At 39.3% G+C, this 21,162-nt stretch overlaps 1 protein-coding gene across 8 annotated transcripts in view; it reads left to right on the forward strand.

Moving 5' to 3' along the window:
• Positions 1–21,162, forward strand: part of FRY (FRY microtubule binding protein) — a 441,627-nt gene that overhangs the window by 370,453 nt on the left and 50,012 nt on the right. For all 8 annotated transcript variants that reach the window (XM_053214058.1, XM_053214062.1, XM_027064642.2 and 5 more), the window contains 11 exons: positions 1,463–1,613; positions 2,161–2,264; positions 3,027–3,212; positions 5,387–5,585; positions 7,057–7,178; positions 11,189–11,376; positions 12,707–12,801; positions 14,046–14,653; positions 15,580–15,677; positions 16,087–16,257; positions 19,966–20,106. In XM_053214058.1, coding sequence (XP_053070033.1) covers positions 1,463–1,613; positions 2,161–2,264; positions 3,027–3,212; positions 5,387–5,585; positions 7,057–7,178; positions 11,189–11,376; positions 12,707–12,801; positions 14,046–14,653; positions 15,580–15,677; positions 16,087–16,257; positions 19,966–20,106 — 2,063 coding nt within the window. The remainder of the gene's footprint in view (positions 1–1,462; positions 1,614–2,160; positions 2,265–3,026; positions 3,213–5,386; positions 5,586–7,056; positions 7,179–11,188; positions 11,377–12,706; positions 12,802–14,045; positions 14,654–15,579; positions 15,678–16,086; positions 16,258–19,965; positions 20,107–21,162) is intronic.

The following is a 21,162-nucleotide window of genomic DNA, read 5'->3' on the forward strand; positions in this document are numbered from 1 at the left end:
GCTGGATTTGTGTTTTGTTCGTTCTTTTTCTAGCTCCTTTAGGTATGAGGGTAGGTTGTTTTGAAACTTGTTGCTGTGCTTACTTTAAAGATATTGTTGAGGAAGTTCATTCATTCAAAAAATACTTGTTGATTCCCTGCCACATGTCAGATACTGTTCGCAGAACTAGGGAAACAGCAGCGAACAAAAGAAAGTGTCCTCTGTCATGCAGCTTGTTTGAGAGTTGGAGGAGGCAGTCAGTTCTGGGGAATGGGTGATCTGTGCCAGAAAGGAAAATTAAAGCAGGGTGAGAGGCGGAGGGGATTTCAAATGATTGGGGATTTCCTGGAAATCCTCTGCAATAAATTGATGCTTGGGCGAAGGCTTGTGTGAAGTGGAGGAGAGAACCACGTGGCTCTCCAGGACAGCTCTGCGGCCAAAAGGAAAGCTAGAGGTGAAGTCCCTGAAGCTGGGTGGTGCCGAGCGTGATCACAGAACAGCAAGAAAGCCCAAATGACTGGCGTGGCGTGGGCAAGGGTGCTGGTGGTGGGAGATGAGCCAAGGGAGAAACAGCAGGAAGACCGTGTAAGGCCTTAAAGGCCATGGTGTAGAGTTTGGACTTCATTCTGAGTGGAGAGGGGAGCCACTGGAGAGTGTGAAGCAGAGAGAAAGACATGAATGAACTCCTATTTTAAAATGACTGCTCTGGCTTCTCTGTGGAAAAACAGACTGTAGCGGGGCCAGGACAGAAGCAGAGAAACAGTAGGGAAGCCATTGCAGTAACCATGTGAGAGAACATAGTGCCTTACCCTGGCAGTGATGGAGATGGTGAAAAGTGGACCTATTCTGGATATGTTTTGAAGGTACAGCTCACTGAATATGATGCCAAGTTATCTAACCTCTATTTCCCTTCTGTCAAGTAGGGGTAAGAGGTACCCATTACTGGGCTGTTAATTATTAATATAATGTACAACGCATAGAAAAGTGCCTGGTACAAAGTAGGTATTCCCTGTGTTAGCTCCTAATGTACTTATTTTTATTATTACTATTATCCTCATCATGATTATCATGATTATGAGTTGGATGCGAGATGTAAGAGAAACGTCACAGATAGCTCTAAGGCTCCTGTCCTGAGCAAACTAGAAACATGGAATTGCATTTTACTGCAGTGGGGAAGACTGGAGAAAGCCCAAGTTCTCACAGTGACGAGAATGATTTAATGTTTTCTTTTTGCATGTCTGTATTTCCCATTGATCTATACTGCGTAATTGTATATTAGCTTATCAAAACATAAAGGGACTAAAAAATCTAATCAAGTAATGCTAACCCATTGATCCTATGATTCATACTCACCAAATGGGATGGTTAGAGAGTTATTTTTACTAGCCTAAATTTGTAAGATTCTTTCTACAGACACCAAATAAGGAAGACAAAAATCATCACTCCCTAAAAATAATGCACGCTTGTCTTTCTCACCCTATAGATGACCCGATTTCTCCGTATACTGGCTGGCTGTTGACTATTACAGAGACCAAACAGCCACAGCCCTTACCCATGCCTTGTACTGGAGGATGCTGGGCCCCCCTGGTTGACTACCTCCCAGAGACTATCACTCCCCGGGGACCCCTCCACAGGTAAGTAGCATCTGTGGGTAGTGGGAAGTGACTGCTTAGATCTGACTGGACTTTTCTTCCCATGAGAAGAGGGAGATCATTCCAGGTCCTGTCAAATGAAATGACCTTTGAAATCAGAGGGACTATGCGTGACTTTAATTGCAGTTCTCAGCACATTTGGAGCGTTTGGTTGACTAGCAACCAATGTGCAAAGCTGCCTTGTAACTCAGAAGTTTTTCTTGATGTAATCTGGATGTGGATGTGCATTCTGTGATGATTTTTAGATCGTGAGTAACTGGAAAAGAGGGCCCTTTTCTCCTCTTCCTCCCTCAGCTCTTATTACCTAGCAACGAGTAAGACTCCCTATTTTGTGATTAGCTCAGCAAAAGTTTCTTCTTTCTGTGGAATTCTGTGCTTTTTTGGAAAATAAATTCCATTCCCTGGAATAAGCGTCTCGCATAATTCTTCAGCAGGGCTCAAAAGCTGTATTTAATTATGACTTAATGATCTGTCAGTGTGTTTCCATCCTCTTCAGAAGTTACATTAATTTCACCATGTCATTGATTAGGTGCAATATTGCTGTAATTTTTATGACTGAGATGGTGGTGGATCACAGTGTGAGAGAAGATTGGACTCTTCATCTACCATTATTACTCCATGCTGTCTTCTTAGGTAAGACTGGATCGAAGAGGAATTCTGGACTATGGGATCAAAACCCTACAGACACAATCCAGAGAGCTTTCCTTTTACATTGACGTCCTGCTTTCCACAGTTCTGAAATATTTAGTCTCTTCCATTTTTCATCGCTTCTATGTGACATCTGCTCTACAATCTCAGTTGATCGGTCATTGCTTAAAATTGCCCTATTTCTGCACTATACAGTGGTACCTCGCTAATGCTATATCTATAAAGATACCCAAAACATATTGGGCCTCTCTGAGGGTCTTTGGCTAGATGTGATCGATTTAAAGCCGTGAGATACTGTCCGCACACAGACAGAAAGAAGACAGAGCGCAGCAGGCCAAGCACTGAGATTTTAAAATAGCCAAATGGTAAAATAAAAATGGGAAGAGGAACAAGCCAGGGAGGCTCAGAAGTTTAGTTAGAGAGCGATGAACAAAATTAGAATCCCTTCAGTTAACAGGGAGACCCAGGGAAGAGAACATCCCAGGAAGGAGGAATGCTAACCATGTCAAAAGCTACTGAGAGGTCAAGAAAAGTCCATCTATCAGCATTTTATGAGAACATTTGATTTAAGGAATAAGACATTTTTCCTAAGCCCAACTTCTTTATGTTGGTAACACAAACAATAACAAAGAAAACTGAACATTCTTTCAACATGTTCCTCCTGAGTAACTTGGAATCTTTACTATCCCTGGAATCTAAACGAGCTTAAAACTTGTTTATACTAAGAGATTCCACTTTTTGTTCCAGGTTTGGACCATTACCGGCCTGAAGTCTTTGAACACAGCAAAAAACTGCTTCTTCACCTCTTGATTGCCCTCTCTTGCAACAGCAATTTTCATGCTATTGCTTCTGTGCTCCTGCAGACTCGAGAGATGGGTGAAGCTAAGACTCTAACAGTTCAGCCGGCTTATCAACCGGAGTATCTCTACACAGGTAACAAAAGAAGGAATAGCAGAGACCCTGAGACAGAATCACAAATACGAAGATCACTGAAGGTATCTGTGGAGCCCAAATTAACTTCTCTAACGTGATCACCACCCCCCTACAACTTTCCGAGTGAGCAAGTAGGAGCACAATAAATATGCACCATTTCACTTGATGTTAACTTGGTTTTCAAAATCCTTCAGTACTGAATATTTTCAAATGTCTGTTTCCTTATTATTATGATTGCTGCTCTCATTAAATATGTTCCTACTGATACATTGAAAATTATGTCCTTCGGCCAAGAGCATCAGTCTAAAACACTGAAGGATGGGAATGCCCAAGACAGTGACCACCCCCATCACCTTGAGAGCAGGTCATTGCCAAGGTGCCAGGTGTATCGCTGTGGACCTTCTAGTTCCCCTGAAGGAATTTTCACCCTTTTAGTGACTGCTTTTCCTGGAAAGCACCACGGGTGGAAGTCTACTAAGAACCATGGCTGTTTTGAAACCAAAATGTTCTTTTTAGAAAAAAGAACAGAAAGCATTAGATGAGTCATGTTTGAGTCTGTGTCCAGCTATTCATGAAAACTTTCCCGAAAGAGTTGACCAGTGGGTTTCATTTAGAATCAGAACATTTAAAATACCTTAAAATGATAGCGAACTAACATTCCTGAACATTTTGTACGTTGCATTGGCGCTGGATATGGTATGGCATTTCATATGTCACCGTATACTTTATTCATCACCCTGAAGATGATGTGCCTTTTACTCAATACTTGTACTCAGTGCTGTCTTGTCCTTTGACGGACACTAAGATTTTCCTCTGGGAAACAAATACTGCGTTACTAAGTCTGAGACATAAGGACTACTGACCTCAGTTTAAGCCCTTTATTTTAAACCAACCTGCACTTAATTGAAAAGAACCCATCGACAGCCACTCAGTGACACAAAACTCCTCACTATAGACGTTGAATTAAAAGAATCTGAAGACTTCTGGCTGTCCTAATTCCCCAGGATAAGGATGTATTCCATTAAGCACATGGTCTTAGACTGAGAACATTGCAATGCCCGTTAAGTTGTACATCTCTGAGTACATCAGTTTTGCATTCACTATACCACTCTTGTGGCATACAGTGGGGCTTTACAAAACAAAACACAACGTACCATAGGCAAGACAAACGGTGGAAGCTAAAATGATTGAATCTGTAGCACACGTGGCATACGAGTACAAAGGGTTTGGAAATTGTCTCCTTTTCATAAACATTGATTAATTCTTACTGAACACCTACTTTCAACTGCGGTTGCTCTTAAATCCAAGCTAAAAAAAAAATCGAAGCTAAAAAAACCTGTGTGCTAGAAATTATTGTCTTTATCTTATTATAATAGGAAAGTTAGCTGCAGAGAAATTATATAAACTCCCTGAAATTGCACAGCAAATGCAGAGATGATATTCAGGCCCAAGGCTTCTCCTGTTTCAGTGTATCTTCAGACCACCAGAACTATGTACTTTTTGCAATTATCAGGTAGGAGAAAAGGGATGATGGCGTATCTACATTTTCAAACCAGCAACACCCAGGGATGTAGAATGATAATCAAATATGAGGTGGGGAACAAACATAATATTCGTTGATACCGTATTTCTTTGACTACTACGAGACATACTTTATCAAAACATAGCAATATCCACATAATATTCACAGTTGTAAGCACATTTACTCAAAACATAACATCTATTATTAGGTGCTCGTATCCTCAACACTGGTACCATTTCACATATTTAAGTGGTCGAATACCCAAGAATAATTTACTAACAGCACAGTTGGGTCCAGATGTATAGGGGAACTGTCTGTCGGCCTGTGCACATATGCATGTGTGTGCACACAGACGCATGTGCACACGCGCACACACGTATACACCACTTCTTTTGCAGAAAGCATCAATTCAAACACCAGGCTACAAAATAACAGATCCCTCTCCTATTACCCAGTACACTCTGGTTTACACAGCAGTGCAACTATTCTACAAGCAAGGAAAAACTGTCAGTCTCGTTTCATCATAACCATAGTTGAAATCAAATGTTTTCTCCAAGAGATTCAAATAACTACACCCTCCTGTATGCTCACCTCCTAACCTCGGTAAGCACCCTGCCTAGCACATTCTACCTTGACCTTCTTGTCCCACCAGGTGGCTTTGACTTCCTGAGAGAGGACCAGTCATCCCCAGTGCCAGACTCGGGGCTAAGCTCCAGTTCCACGTCCTCCAGCATCAGCCTGGGGGGCAGCAGTGGGAACCTCCCGCAGATGACCCAGGAGGTGGAAGACGTGGACACAACCGCTGAAGCGGATGAGAAGGCGAACAAGCTCATTGAGTTTCTGACGACCAGGTAGTGAGGGCTCAGGGGACACAGGCCTGTTTTTAGGTTGGTCTTTTGGGGAAGTGACATCACTTTAGAACTTGACAGATGAAAAGGCGAGCCCGTGATTTTAGCAAAGCCTTCTTTTCTCTTCTAAATTGCATCTGCTGGAGTCTGTGTACAAGGCAGATACTGGCAGAAGTCTGAGATCCCACTGATGGAACAGTTGACAGGCAGGAGGTTTCGTGTAGAAAGACAATGCAGCAGATGGAGACAGGACACGGTAGCGTCCCACGGTGAGGACGACTTTAATCACCTATTAGAGCTGCCGGGATCTGGGAGTTCTGAGACTTGGCAAAGAACATCCTCTGGAAACCAAATATATTAGCCATGGTCGACCCAGGAGCAGCTGCGGAGGGGACCATTATCTGCTCTTCTCATCCAGAGCCATTTATAAATGGAAGTCAGAAACAATAGGAAGCATGATGGGAAAGGAAGCAAACTAATAATCAAAATCAAGAAAAGCTGCAAGCAAGCAATCCTGTCTTTTCAGCTCTTCTTCTGGTTCTTCCACTGAACAATTTAGCTTGTAAGGCTTCAGAATGTCTAGCACTCTGAGGTGCAGTATTTGCATCAAGAAAATCATGCTTACCTGGGACTCTATCAGGGGGAGGGGACCCTATCCTTTCTCATTAATCCCAGAAGTCTAGTCTGTATAGTTGTTATCTGATACCCCCATGATCTTTCTTTCTCTCGGGAGTGCATCAGTTCATACAAAAAATGAAAAAAGAGCATTTTCTTTCCTCAGTTAATGATTCAGAGTATTTGCAGTTCACAGCTCAATACAGGACTTAATGAACAGGAAGCTAAGGAGGGGGGGCCTAATGGTAACTACATCCAGGATATTTCAGAGACCTGAATGGTCTGTGGGGAAGAAAAGTGTGCTCACCACTCAACACTGTCAGTACCTTGCATTGGGAAGAGTGTTCTTCTGAAATTCTCACCTCTGGCTCCATCCTGTTCTTTCTGTTGAAAACCAAGTAGATAACAGAGGACGCATCTTCGGTTCATTTCTACAGTATTTGGTAGTCTAATGATATGATCCTGATAAAAGCATTATCTTTGCAAATCTAAAATATACAAATGTCTAAGTCTGTATTTTAATTAACATTTTATATCATTTTATTTGACAAACATGTAGCACCTGTTTTGTATAAACACCGTTCTGGTGAATTGAGAGGTTTTAACTTTGTGAGTAAATTTTGTGAGGTTTTCATTTTGTGAGTAAAACATAAGAAAAAATATGCCTCCGTGAATTAGCTAGATCCATTTTGAGTATGCTCTTAAGCTTTACCAGACTGAAATTTACGCCCACATTAATCACTAAACTTTGAAAATCACATTGCACCTTTGGAGTTACAACTGCATAGGTGGTTTTTAAAATACAAAATGATTATATTTAAGTGGTTATATTTTTAACGTTTTGTATGTTTTGTTTAAGGGCATTTGGTCCACTTTGGTGCCATGAAGACATCACACCCAAAAATCAAAATTCAAAGAGTGCTGAACAGCTTACTAATTTTCTACGTCATGTTGTATCCGTATTTAAAGACTCCAAATCAGGTACTTTATCCAATTTCCCCAAATGCCACTTTCACCATTTTCTGTAATGGAGCATATTCTTCCCATTATAACCACACATTATACATACATACAAACATATATACGTATGCATATGTGTAAATATATGGTTCTATATTTGGCACCGACAGCAGGAGAATATTCATAGGGGAGCCTTGAAGCTTATTTCAAATGTGCCTAAGTGAATGATTGTTAATGTCATGTATTTTTGCGTTATGCTCTATCAAATAATTCCCAGAGGTCACTGTTCACCTTGCTGCGTTTACCTCACTCAATTTAAACTACTCCCTCTAATATTAATTTTTTTCGAGAAGGCCATGACACAACACATGCAGGAAAAGATGTTCAACATCACTGATCATCAGGGAAATGCAAATCAAAACCACAATGAGATATCACCTTACACCTGTCAGAATGGCTAGAATCAAAAAGACAACAAATAACAGTGTTGGCGAGGATGTAGAGAAAGAGGAACCCTCACGCACTGTTGGTGGGGATGTAAATTGGTGCTGCCAATGTGGAAAATGGTACGAAATTTCTCCCCCAAAAATTAAAAATAGAAATATCATATGATTCAGTAATTTAGCTACTGGGTATTTACCCAAAGAAAATGAAAACACTAACTTGAAAGGATATATGCACCCCTATGTTTATTGTAGCATTATTTGCAGTAGCCAAGATACGGAAGTAACTCAAGTGTCCATCCATAGATGAGTGGATAAGGAAGATGTGTGTGTGTGTGTGTGTGTGTGTGTGTGCGCGTGCATGTATGTGTTTGCATGTGTGCATGCATGTATATAGTTGTAGATATGTATTCATTCCATATATATTCCATTGATACAATATGTATATTTTATACATAATGGAATGTATGTAACAGAATATATAATAATGGACTGTCATACAGCCATAAAAAAGGATTAGATCTTGCCATTTGTGACAACGTGGATATACCTACAGGGTATTAAGCTAAGTGAAGTAAGTCATATTGAAGAAAAAAATTGCAACATGATTCTACTCATGTGAAATCTAAAAAACAAATGCATTAACAAAAAGCAGAATCAGACCTATAAATAGAACAAACTGAGGGTTGCCAGAGGGAAGGGTGTAGGGAAATGGGCAAAGTGGATGAAGGGGAGAGAGAGATACAGGCTTCCAGTTATGGAAGGAATAAGTCACGGGACTAAAAGGCACAGCGCAGGGAATCTAGCCAATGATAGTATGATAGTGTTGTAGTGTTGTAGTGTTGTATAGTGATAGATGGTAGACACACTTGCGGTGAGCATAGTGAAACATACAGAGAAGTCGAAGAAGTCAAATCCCTGTGTTTTACACCTGAAACTAATGTGACATTGTGTGTCAAGCATACTCAAATTTTGACATTTTACAAAAAAGCAAAGGCAGCCATGAGTAATAAATCTTACTGACTGTATTCAGACTCAACTGTGAAAAACTGTCAGATTTGAAAACTGGTTTAAAAAAGAATTTTGTGATAAAATGTCTTTGACTTTGAAAGTATTTGCTAATAATTCCTGTGCCGATGATCATTCAATATTCTGAACACACTGTGATTCTTATGTAGATTATAGTAACATCAGGATGTTTAAGCCCTTAGCTACATACCATTAAGATTCGACTTGGCCTGGGCTGATCTGTGTGTGAAATTTAAATCTGGTTCCTCAGAGTAATAACAACTACCCCTACCTTTTTTCACACACCAGGCTGACCAAATGAAATACACCTCGCTGGCTTTCTCAGCTGCTCTGATAATTAGCACATCTCACAGTTTGAAACATTCCAGATTAGCCACATCTCTTCTCATTATCAGAGGGTGCTTTCTAAAAAAGCAAAAAATACTGATAAACTGAAACGAGTTTCTCATTTCAGGAATAGGAATGACATTTCTTGTTTTGAGCTTGTTTGGGAAAGTTTGTGAAATGTCACCACCTCTTATACTGCTATTTCCCCCACTTAGAAGTCACTTAATAGTTGAATATAACCCAAAGGAAGAAATTTACTGTTTGTGTACAAACCCTTAATTGGCTTAAAATCTTTGATTGCATGAAGACTATGAAAATGAGAAAACTCATGAATCCCTGTACTGTTTTCCTAGAGGATGCTTAGAGTCTGAGTCTTTTCACATCTTGCCCCAGACATTTTTACTCACTACAGTTTCTTTATACATCTCTGCTCTCGTCTGTTTCCACTGTAGCACAATAAAATATGTTCCTGGAAACACTTGTATTAAACAGGGTAGCATAACTGCTACAACACACAACCCCCAAAGCTCAGAAGCTTAGCAGAGTAGAAGGTTACTTCCAATCACATAACAGTTCAGTATAGAGTTGAACTGTTCAGTTTAAAGAGACTTTAATTTAGATAGCCTCTCTTAAGGACATTGGCATAGTTTGGCAGGCAGCCTTCCACATGGTGCTTCAAAGACCTTCCTTCTGTGGCTCTGATCACCTCGGCTCAGAGGTCCTCAGCCCTCTTCATCCAGCCAGCAGGTGGAGGAAGAGAGTGAGTGGAGGATTACTCAGGAGGAATTTACACCACACGTGGCTTGAACGTGGCTTGAACGTGGCATCCATGCTTCTTCCCACATTCCACCAGCCAGAACTCAGGCACAAGGCCACAACTGCAAGAAAGGCTAGGAAATGTAGGTTTGCTGTGTGACACATTAAATAGCCTTTCTTAAGGACATTGTCATGTCATTGGTGGCACTGTCACCAAGAACATGGTGGGGTGCTATAGTCCTACCAGTATAGTTCTAGCCGTCAGGTCCATTCTGATTTCAATAAATTTTGTTTGTTGACCGAGGATCTAACACCACACATAATAAAATTAAGTAGGAAAATGAAACAAAATAAAGGTACAAATTCCATTTTGAAACACGATCCATTCATAAATTATGAACTGCCTATGTGGGTTTAATCCTGTATTTCCTACCTTGAATATGCCTAAGTCCATTTTCCAGGGCCCTTTGTTTGCTCTGTAGGAACATCCTCTCATATAATCCAAAGGTCCCTAGGGTCAAACAGCCAGGCAGCAGCTAAGAACAATGACATTAAATGCTCCTTCCTGGTTCACTTTCATGTGACCATCAAATGTACCACGGAATCCCCTAGATCACAGAGACAGCCAAAATCACTGTTTTCATCTTGTCCTCTGACTTTGTAGTCAGTTTTTCTCCTGCAGAGAGGCACAGCAGAGAGTACAGATCAATGGCCCAGAGTTCAATCATGTGCTTTACCTTACATTTTCACTTCCTTCTGATCAGGTGGTTTCCTGATGACTGAGATTACCTTCATGCTATTGGAAGAACCAATATTCGGGCGAGAGTTGAGATGATGGTTGCCTTCTTGGCAAAATCTGCATTTCAATATCTGCATATTCATAGACTATCCTGAAGAGCAAAGACTTTGGTAGAGGCCTTGGTTGTGTTCAGAGTTGATGCGATCTATTAACAGCTTTCCTCTGCACAAGTACTCTGAAAACTTGTTCCTAACGAATTCTCTTATGAAAAAAGGAGTGAAAGTACTCTATGCAAAAAAGTACTTCAGAAGAACAATGTAGAAAAATGGTAGGGCAATAAACAAGAATACATTTGTGAGTATATTCTGTGTCAGACACTGTACAAAGAATTTTTTTAAATCGTCGAATTTTCACAACTCTATGATACAGATACTATTATTTTCCAATTAAAAAAAAGAAAATAGGGTCATAGAGACTACATTTCTTTTCAGAGTCCCAAAACCCCTTGTTCAAAACCAGGCAGGACCACCTTGCTGCAAAGCTTCTGACTCTACTACACTATGCCTCTTTAAGATCTGTTCAAATTTGTTGTTGTTTTTTTAACTCCAAAATGGCTCATTCTTAAACAAGTACCGCCAGAGGATAGCTCTTTGCAGTTAGCCTGATTTAAACCTATCGATCACTGATGCCCCAGGGTTTTCAGAGTATAGGTTGACCATCTGCCTCTTGGTGCCTAGGTTTCCATCTGGAGCAGCACTTGAGTGAAGTTGCATTGCAGACAGCCCTCGCAAGCTCTTCGAGGCACTATGCCGGTCGGTCCTTCCAGATATTCCGGGCGCTCAAGCAACCTCTGTCAGCACACGCCTTGTCTGACCTTCTCTCCAGGCTGGTGGAGGTGATTGGAGAACATGGAGATGAGATTCAGGTACCACCAAACTCATTCTCCTTCTCTCATGTCAAAGATGAGGCCTTAACGACTTTCTTTGAGCCTTCTTTTTCTCACCAATTATCTCAGCCATGTGGGCATATACAATTTATTTTAAAAATTTCTGGATGTGAACTTTTATATTTACAAAAATCACTTTGGGGTGCCTGGATGGCTCAGTCTGTTAAACGTGCAGCCCTTGATTTTGGCTCAGGTCATGATCTCACAGTTCATGGAATCCAGCCCCGCATCAGGCTCTGCATGGACAGTGGGGAGCCTGCTTGGGATTCTCTCTCTCCCTGTCTCTCTCTGCCCCTCCCCTGCTAGTGCACCCTTTCTCTCTCTCTCTCTCTCTCTCTCTCTCTCTCTCTCTCTCTCTCTCTCTCAAAATGAATAAATAAACTAAAAAAAATCACTTCAAGGCGCATTGTTCTGGAAATTCAGTGGATATTGTTTTATTGAGCCAACAACTGAAAATCCCCTGGTGACTCCTTGGTTGTTTTTGTTGTTAGTTTTAGTTGACTGGGAATTGGGGAATTATTTGCATTGTTTTTTCCTTTTGCCACCAGCCCCTAGGCTGGCAAAGGACAAAACCAGGATGCTGTTGTGCAGTCTCCCCACCCAGAGAAGGGATCTCCATCATCTAAGCAGAACAGTACCCCTCTCTGTATAACTAACCCTCAGTACACTGAGAATAGCTGAAGAAGTAATGGAGAGAAGAGATGCCACAAGAAGACCCTGTACATAGATCCCAGGCACTGGGGTGCGTTACAAGCATCACAAGGGCATTACAAGCTCTGTAGCTTGGGCCAAGCCTTTCTTTCCCTTCTTTTCCATCAGAAAAGTTACTACACCCCAGGAGACTAACACACGTGTGAACTCCAGCCCCTTTTCCTCTTTCTGGACATTAGATGTGCTCTTCAAAATGTCACTGATGCACAGATCTTCTCATATCTCAGCTCTTAATTTCTGGCTCAGATATTGACATTCTGTATTTCAAATGTCCACCATTCCCCTCATCAAGGGGCAACGATTGCCACCTTAGCCTTTGCTTCTCCCTGCTGGATTTAGAATGAGATTGACATGTTGAGGACGTCAGATCTAGGGAAATAAATCTTGGTGATTACCTGCTAACTGCTAAGCCATCTGAATTTCCTAAGTGGCCGTTAAATTTTGTTTTTGGACTCGGTAAGTTAAAGTAGCATAGATTGTCTAGCACTCAATGATATTAAAATTAGATTTGAATAAAGTTTGTGTTAATTAAATTTATCTTCAGGAAGGGAACAGTAGTTTTAAGCAGTACAAAATGTTATCTTTGCATGTCTGGCAGGGTTACGTAATGGAAGCACTCCTTACATTGGAAGCTGCTGTGGATAACTTGTCTGACTGCTTGAGGAACAGCGATCTCTTAACGGTATTATCTCGGTGAGAAGAAGCTTAATGATTTCTGAAATCAAATATGCTGGACTTAATATTTGAGACATGCCTGGACGTTGGGCAAAATCCAAAGAACAAATCTAGTTTTTGAAGTATGACATTTTCTTTAGTTTAAAAAAAAAAAGAAATTATAACACATACAGACACATGTTATATAAGTAGTTTTACACATCAGAAAGATAGAGAAGAAATGATAGTTCTAAATAATACAAACAGTAATCCTTTCTCATTTTCTTTTTTAAGACTTTGAGTACTTTTTCAAATTTTATATAATAATTATCCTGTTTATTTCATTGTAAACAGAAACCAAAACTACTTATTTTTTTGAATGAATATATATAAAACTCATCTGAACTATCACTAAAAACAGCTGGGATTAATGTCGATTTTATGTGAATATATTCCTATCTTAGGATCTTCCTTTTTTATTTTTATTCCTTTTTCTCCTGCCAATGTTTAATTACCCATTACAAATCATTCACAATTCTGTATTCTGTTTATATAATTGAGCTCATTTTGCTTGAGATTGAGTCAGTGATGTTATCATAAATCACACTGAGCCTTGTTTCACTTTTAAGTTGGACATTTTTTATGGATAGGTAATTTTAGTATGATTACTAACATCATACATATTTTTCTATATTTCTATATAAACCTACAGATTTATCTCAATCAGTAAGAATTTAGCAGGAATGTTGATAAAGAGTTTTATCTTTTCAGCCTGAAATAGGCTTAGAGATAATTTCTCATAGATTTTTTAGAAGTGTAAAAAGATTCCTTTGATGCAGTTACTTTTTTCTTTCTAGATAACATCCTTTCCATTTCTGTTCTCCTTATCAGTCAGTTAATAGAATACTAAACTTTGTGCCTATCAGGTACACTTTATTTCTAAATTACTTCTGCCCAAATTTAAACAAAAATATACGTGAAAGATCAGTAAACTTTACCACCAACCCCTCTTGTTTAGCCTTTCAATATGTATAAGTAGGTATTACGTTTTGTTGTGGTTTTGTTGGTAAGGGTTCTCATTGTTTGTTTTTGTTTTTTTCATAGCTTAAGTTTAGGAATAAGGAAATTTATTACTTTAAGAGTATGGGGGGGGGGGAGGAGAATAGATAGCGTTTCCAAAGAATGATTTCCCTCCCTTATAGTTTGTCAGTGGATCTTAAAAGGACTGGCTCTTCACTGAAGCGTGTTGGCTTTCTGTTGAACTTTTTTATTTTTATACCCAGCTCTTCATCACCAGATTTAAGCTCTAGCACTAAACTAACAGCAAGCAGAAAGAGCACAGGACAACTAAATGTGAACCCTGGGACAGCCAGTGGCAATACAGCAACTGCAGAACGGAGCCGGCATCAAAGAAGCTTTTCTGTGCCCAAGAAGTTTGGTGTTGTCGACCGATCCTCAGACCCACCCAGGAGTGCCACACTGGACAGAATCCAGGCTTGTACCCAACAAGGCCTCTCCTCAAAAACCAGAAGCTCATCCTCCTTGAAGGACAGCCTCTCAGACCCATCACACATAAACCATCCAACAAACCTATTGGCCACCATCTTTTGGGTCACAGTGGCTTTGATGGAATCTGATTTTGAGTTCGAATACCTAATGGCCTTAAGGCTGTTGAATAGACTACTGGCTCACATGCCACTTGATAAAGCTGAGAACCGAGAAAAACTTGAGAAACTCCAAGGGCAGCTCAAGTGGTCAGACTTCTCAGGGTTGCAGCAGCTACTGCTGAAGGGATTCACCTCCCTCACCACCACTGACCTTACCCTGCAGCTTTTCAGTTTGCTGACACCAGTATCCAAAGTATCCATGGTGGATTCATCCCAAGCCATTGGTAAAGCCAATATCACTCATTCTCTTGCACAGTTCTGATGGTTGTTGTGTTTACGTTTGGTGTAATAAGATAATGGGCTTAGTACATTTAACAATTCTGTTTAGAAATGGTTGTTGGGGAATAGTTTGTCATTTATTCCAAAATTACACATAACGTAAATCTTAAAATTATTTACACTGTAGAAGGCATTTTTAAGGCAATAGCATAAAAGGTACAAAAGTAATGTATATATATTAATACATATTAATATATATTAATATGTATTAATTATTTCTTCATGCTTTCTAGATCGAATTGCATATACAGTCAGTTTATTCCATTTTTCTTATACAGAGAAGCATTTTTTTTCTCTTTTTTCTTAACTCCTAAATCTTTTTCTTCTTAGCCTTTTTCTCCCTCTTGAAAATTCTCTTGATTCCCTCTTGTTTTGAATTAAGCCAAATCACCAGCCGTATTTTTAATATTATGACATGTGACCCAGACTTCTTTTCATGAAGGTATAGCTTAACACAGTAGTACTAAGCCATTACTTACCATTTTAAAGAGTCTTCTTTTACTGCATTACATGAGCAAGACTTAAATTGGTTGGCTTACATCCTCTCAAACAAGCTTTTCTTAAAATATGCTTTCTGATAAAAGTTTCAAACTAGTGTTTTTGTTCGTCTTAATCTGCTTTTAAAAATCTGTGCCAGTCATCCTGATTCACAGTCCATAGCAAGACAGTCACCATGTCTCAGAATTACAAATCTACTTCAGTGCCTCCTCAGTAACTGGTGTCATTGTTGTTGTATGCTTTTTCCCTGGATTCTGTGTTCAAAAGACTGCTTTTGCATCCCCTCAGAATAAAATCTGCAATATTCCTTCCCACTGTTAACAGTTAAAATGTACCATATTCAGCTGTCTCCACTGCATCTTCTCCGATCCAGGGTTTCCACTGAACGTGTTGTGTCTCCTGCCCCAGCTGATTCAGCATTTTGAAAATCCCAATCAGTTCTGCAAGGATATAGCCGAAAGGATTGCACAGGTATGATTTCTGGTTCCACACTCAATTGGGTCGATATGGGCCTTCAGGAAGGTCCAATGCGGAACAGCAATTACCCAGAGAGGGAAATGAGTTTCCCAAAACCTGAGAATAATGATTGAGATTGCTAGTAATTGACGTCTCTGAGTAGCTGATGCACATTGTCTTTTGATTTCATTATTGAGAAGACAGGTGGAAAGAATTTGTGAAAATCATATTAGCTAATTACTGAGATAAGCGCTTTTGCAGCTTACCAAAATATATATATATATATATATATATATATATATATATATCAATGTGCTTTCCAGATTCCAGAGCAAAATTGCAAACCTATCTTTTGGCACAATTGCTAACACATCTCCCTATTTATCAGGCAATTTTATCCCTAATTGATTCTCTTCTTTTAAAGGTGTGTTTGGAAGAGAAGAACCCCAAACTTTCCAATCTTGCGCATGTCATGACCCTTTATAAAACACACAGCTACACGAGAGACTGTGCCACATGGGTCAACGTGGTCTGCCGATACCTTCATGAAGCATATGCTGACATCACCTTGAATATGGTGACCTACCTGGCAGAGGTAAACTCTTCATTAGGGACAAACCTATTATCGTTTCCATGGCTAAAATATTTATATGGAATGGATAATAATCTCTTAATTTCATTTACTGAGTGCCTATTATATATTATCATAGATGCTATATGGAATCTTTTTAAATCTTCACAGCAAGCCACTGAAGTAGATTCTATTATAACAAAGAATCTGAGGCCCAACCAGGTTAAATAACCTGCCATATGTTTAAAGCCAGCCTTTGAACTGAGGTATAACCCACCTCAAAAGCTTAAAATCCTTCTTTTTACTACAGTAATATGTGTCAGAACATTCCAGAAATGGAGAAATGTTATCTTAATTACCCCAGGTGTTCATATGTTATTTAAGGAGTTACTATGTGGCTTGATATATTTAATGGTTGTTGTCTCTGAACCAATTACCCAGCATATATTTTGAAGTAAACTTTTTATCTTCCTTTTTAAGTTTGTTTTTAAAACCGGAATGGGATTCTTTTGTGCCCATAGAAATGTGTTTCTAGCACACTTGTTCCAAGCCCCTGTTGTCCATTGGTGCTGGAAATACACAGCAAATGAAATGTATTCTGTGCAGCACCTCCAGTCACCCACTAGCTTAACCCACTAGGTCACGAAACCCATGAGGCAAGTGGTCACTGACAGCCACCTCAGGTTAGCATGTTCACTATTGCTTTTGTTTGAGGGATATGCATGCATACGTCTTGCCAGGGCCTTTTTGGAAGTGATGAGGACGGTACCTTCAAACTTTTCTTTCAGATACGTCAACAGTGTAGGGTGCAGATAAGTTACAGAATCAATCATTGTCTGAAAGGTTCCGTAAGACTGAACCTGAACCTAGAAGAGGGTCCTTGCCCCCTCCATCTGCGTTGACAGTTGGTCCTGCAGGATTTTGATTTGCAGTCTGGGTCAGCAATGTGTGAGCTGTATTCAGAATGTCAACACCCCAAAGAGCCTCTCTTATATGCCACCCTGCTGCTTTTGACAATCACCTTGGTGACATCTGCCCCACAAGAGCCGCTAAGAAAACACACACGTACCGGAATAACTGACGCAAATGCCCTGCTTACAGACGATGCCTGTTTTAAAACAAAGTGAAGTGTAAGTTAGCAAGGAGGCAAGACTTGTTTAGATCACTAAACAGAGTCAGTCAGAGAAAGACAAATTTCATATGATTTCACTCATATGTGGAATTTAAGAAACAAAACAGATGAACATAGGGGAAGGGAGAGGGAGGCAAACCATAAGAGACTCTTAACTACAGGGAACAAACAGGGTTCCTGGAGGGGAGGTGGGTGGGGGCTGGGCTAAATGGGTGATGGGCATTAAGGAGGGCATTTGTTGGGTTGAGCACTGGGTGTTACATGTAAGTGATGAATCACTGAATTCATTGTTAACTACGCATTAACTAACTTGAATTTAAATTTTTTTTCATAAATAAATAGAAAAAGGAAAAAATAAAATGTAGAATTTAAAAAGCTTCGCAAATACAAACGGGATGTGGCATATACATACGTACATATTATTCGGACTTCAAAAGGAATGAAGCACTGACACAGGCTGCCATATGGATGAACCTTGACAACTTTATGCTAAGTGACATAAGCCAGACACATAAGTACAAATATTATTGGATTCCACTTGTACAAGGTGCACAGAATAGGCAAATCTACAGAGACAGAAAGTAGACTAGTGGTTACCCAGGGCTGGGGGCAGGGGGTGATGGAGAGTTAGTGTTTTACAGTTAGCAGAGTGTTTATTTGGGATGATGAACAAATTCTGGAAATAAATAGTGGCAGTGGTCATACAACAATGTGAATGCACTTTATGCCACTGAATTATACACTTAAAAATGGTCAAAATGGTAACTTTATATTATATATATATATATGTTATATACATATGTGTTATATATATGTTATATATATTTTTTTCACTGTGAAAATAAATAAATGAAATAAATAATTGAAAATAAATAAATAAATAAATAAGAACAGATTACCTAATTTGTTCTATTCAGGCTTTGTCACAAATTGTCACTACAGATTTTGTTATCAACTTAATTTCCCACCATGCATAAGATACACTAACTCCTATTTCAAGTACGCACAGGCACATATGTATAATTATAGATCGCTGTGGTCAGGATTGCCAGTGAATCCGTTCTGTTCACTTAACAGTAATTTTGTGTGTGTTTACATGTGTTGACATAGCTCACATAGTGTCATTTTCAACAACTGTGGGATTCTAACAGGTTAAGATAACACAGTTTGCTTAAACGTCTCCTCTTTTGCTTATATTCATAACTTTTTTCTATTACAAGTGGTTCTTTTATGTAGACTTCTTATCAGATAATATTCAGGTTATTTCTTCTGGTGGTACTTCCCAAAGTTACTATCCAGGTGAAGGAATACACAAATGTAGTTGTACATATTTGGGAAATTGGTCTCACAGACACTTTCCCAGTTTACGATACTGTCAACAATGTATAAATGTGTTTTCCCATATCCTCACTATATTTTATTACTCTATTCCTGTTTTCAACCTAATATTTTTATTGGTACTTGAAAATTATTCTCTTTATGTATTTCCTTTCTAGGAATATATTTCATTTTTTCACACAATAGATCTGTATAATTGCCCATTTCCTCCTACATTAACTGCTCAGTTATTTCTTTTGACCACTTTTGATGTGAAATTTCAGCATATATTTGGATCCTTTCTACAGTTCTTTATTTAGAATAGTAATCTTTTATCCTGATAAACGTCACTTAGATTTTCTCATTAGTTTGCTTTCCTTTTTGAAAATATTGTTGATATCGTAGTATATGTCCATAAAAGAAAGTTTCGTAGGTACAGAAAAGAGGGGGAAGAGAACAGGAGGAGGAGGTGAAGTAAAGAAAAATCATCCAAAATAATTACATTATCTAGAGATTTCTTTCCTTTGTTAAAAAACACACGCCCATTCACATTGATTTCAGCATCATCTATCACAAAGAAATGGTATATCCTTCCTCTTTCAATTTATATTATCTTATATCCTTTACTATCTTTAAAAATGCCATTCTATTGATGATATGATATTTTATCATGCAATTTACCATAATTTATGTATCCATTTCCCTAGTGTTCAGCATTTATATTACTTACAGAGCTATTTTGTTTAGTTTTTCTTGTGAGTTTCTTACCATCATAAAAAACACCTTAGTAAAATCTCATATATAAATCTTTATGTCTATCTCTAGGTTTGGAAAAGTTCCTAGAAGTACATAACTAGTTCAAAAGACATAAATTGTTCTTAGTACTCTGGATGTCAATTGCCAAATTATCCAAGTTACATTTCCACTGATGTTACATTTCCATCTTATATCCTCACCAATACCGACTATTATCACTTGCTAAACTTTGCCAGTTTGATAACCAATAACTTGTGTCTTTTGTTTTAATATATAATTTTCAATAATTGGTGGTATTCGATGCTTTCCTTTTGAGGTTTATTTTGTTGTATTTCATTTGTAAATGTGGTATTTATATATTCAAACCTGCTTACATTGCCTCTAATGATAACCTTATTCCTTCAGTAGTTAGGATTTTCTTTTCCTTCCTAAGGAAACGTGCAATCTTAAAGGTGTTGGGAAGCATCGGTGCTTGTGCATGAAAAGGCTGGAGTCTCACTGACTGACCTGTGCCTTGCCTCCCACAGCTGCTGGAGAAGGGTCTCCCAAGCATGCAGCAGCCCCTCCTCCAGGTGATCTACAGTCTGCTCAGCTACATGGATCTGTCAGTGGTGCCTGTAAAGCAGTTTAATGTGGAAGTTCTGAAGACCATTGAAAAATATGTCCAAGTGAGTATCTGGATACCTTCACTTAAGAGCTACGATGTTTCCAGAGAGTCATCCCAGAAAGACTGAAGCTTCGCTTGTAGCTTATCCTTGGCTGTAGAACTGTATGGGCGCCAGGCTGCACATTCATGCGTTGATATCCCTAACGCCCTGAGAGCAGTCAGGGGTGGTGGCCAACCACACTGCGAGTGACATACTGAGGAGAAAGACAGGACCAAGCTGAGGCATTTCTGAGCCCCTCAGAGGACACAGTTCTGCCTCTTGGGGCTCGCAGGCTGGGTACTGAAAGCAGGTACCTGGCTGGGAGGGCCAGCAGGGTTGTATTTGTGGTTTCCTATTTCAAAGAAGGAGAAGGAACCTAGGGCAGGTGTTTCAACATACAAAGGGTTAATTCAGGGATTAAAATTGTCACTTGAGAGTTGAGGACAGTAAGGTTAACAACCTGCATGAATGTATTTGAAAATACTACAACAAACAAACACAGGAGTGTACCTGTTGAGTTGCAGAGTTCAAGGGCAGATGCTAGGTTCTATCTGGTTGAACTCATTGACAAAGCCATACAGTGTCAATGTTAGACGTTTTTACCCCATCATCACTTGAATACCACGTTGCTTGCGGAAATTATTTAATGCTAAAAATGATTTCCAAGCCTTTTTTATTGTCCGTGTTTTAAGTGGCATGTCTCCGAAAGTAGTCGTGCACTTGGTAGGCATTCAGTAACACTTTCTCACTTCACAGCAGTCCTGAGGGCCAGGTGTCCAGTTCCTATTTGTCTACAAATCCCTTGCCCCTAGTGCAAAGAAAAAATTGTTTTACTAGACTGCCTATTCTAACTAACTCAGGACTGTGGGCTATCTCTGTTATTCGATATCTTATCTTGAATGGGGACTGATTTCACATTCAAATCATGACCTCCCATTGTGCAGAATTTAAGAGGGAAGGAAATATGTTTTATTTCATGTGCTCTTATTCCACAGGCTAGGTAAATAATAATAATAACTTTTATCAAGTTCGCTTATCTGTGCTCAATATTTTTATGGGAGAAGCCCATCAGCCTGC

Source organism: Acinonyx jubatus, chromosome A1, assembly GCF_027475565.1.
Source record: "Acinonyx jubatus isolate Ajub_Pintada_27869175 chromosome A1, VMU_Ajub_asm_v1.0, whole genome shotgun sequence".
NCBI classification, from domain to species: Eukaryota; Metazoa; Chordata; class Mammalia; order Carnivora; family Felidae; genus Acinonyx; species Acinonyx jubatus.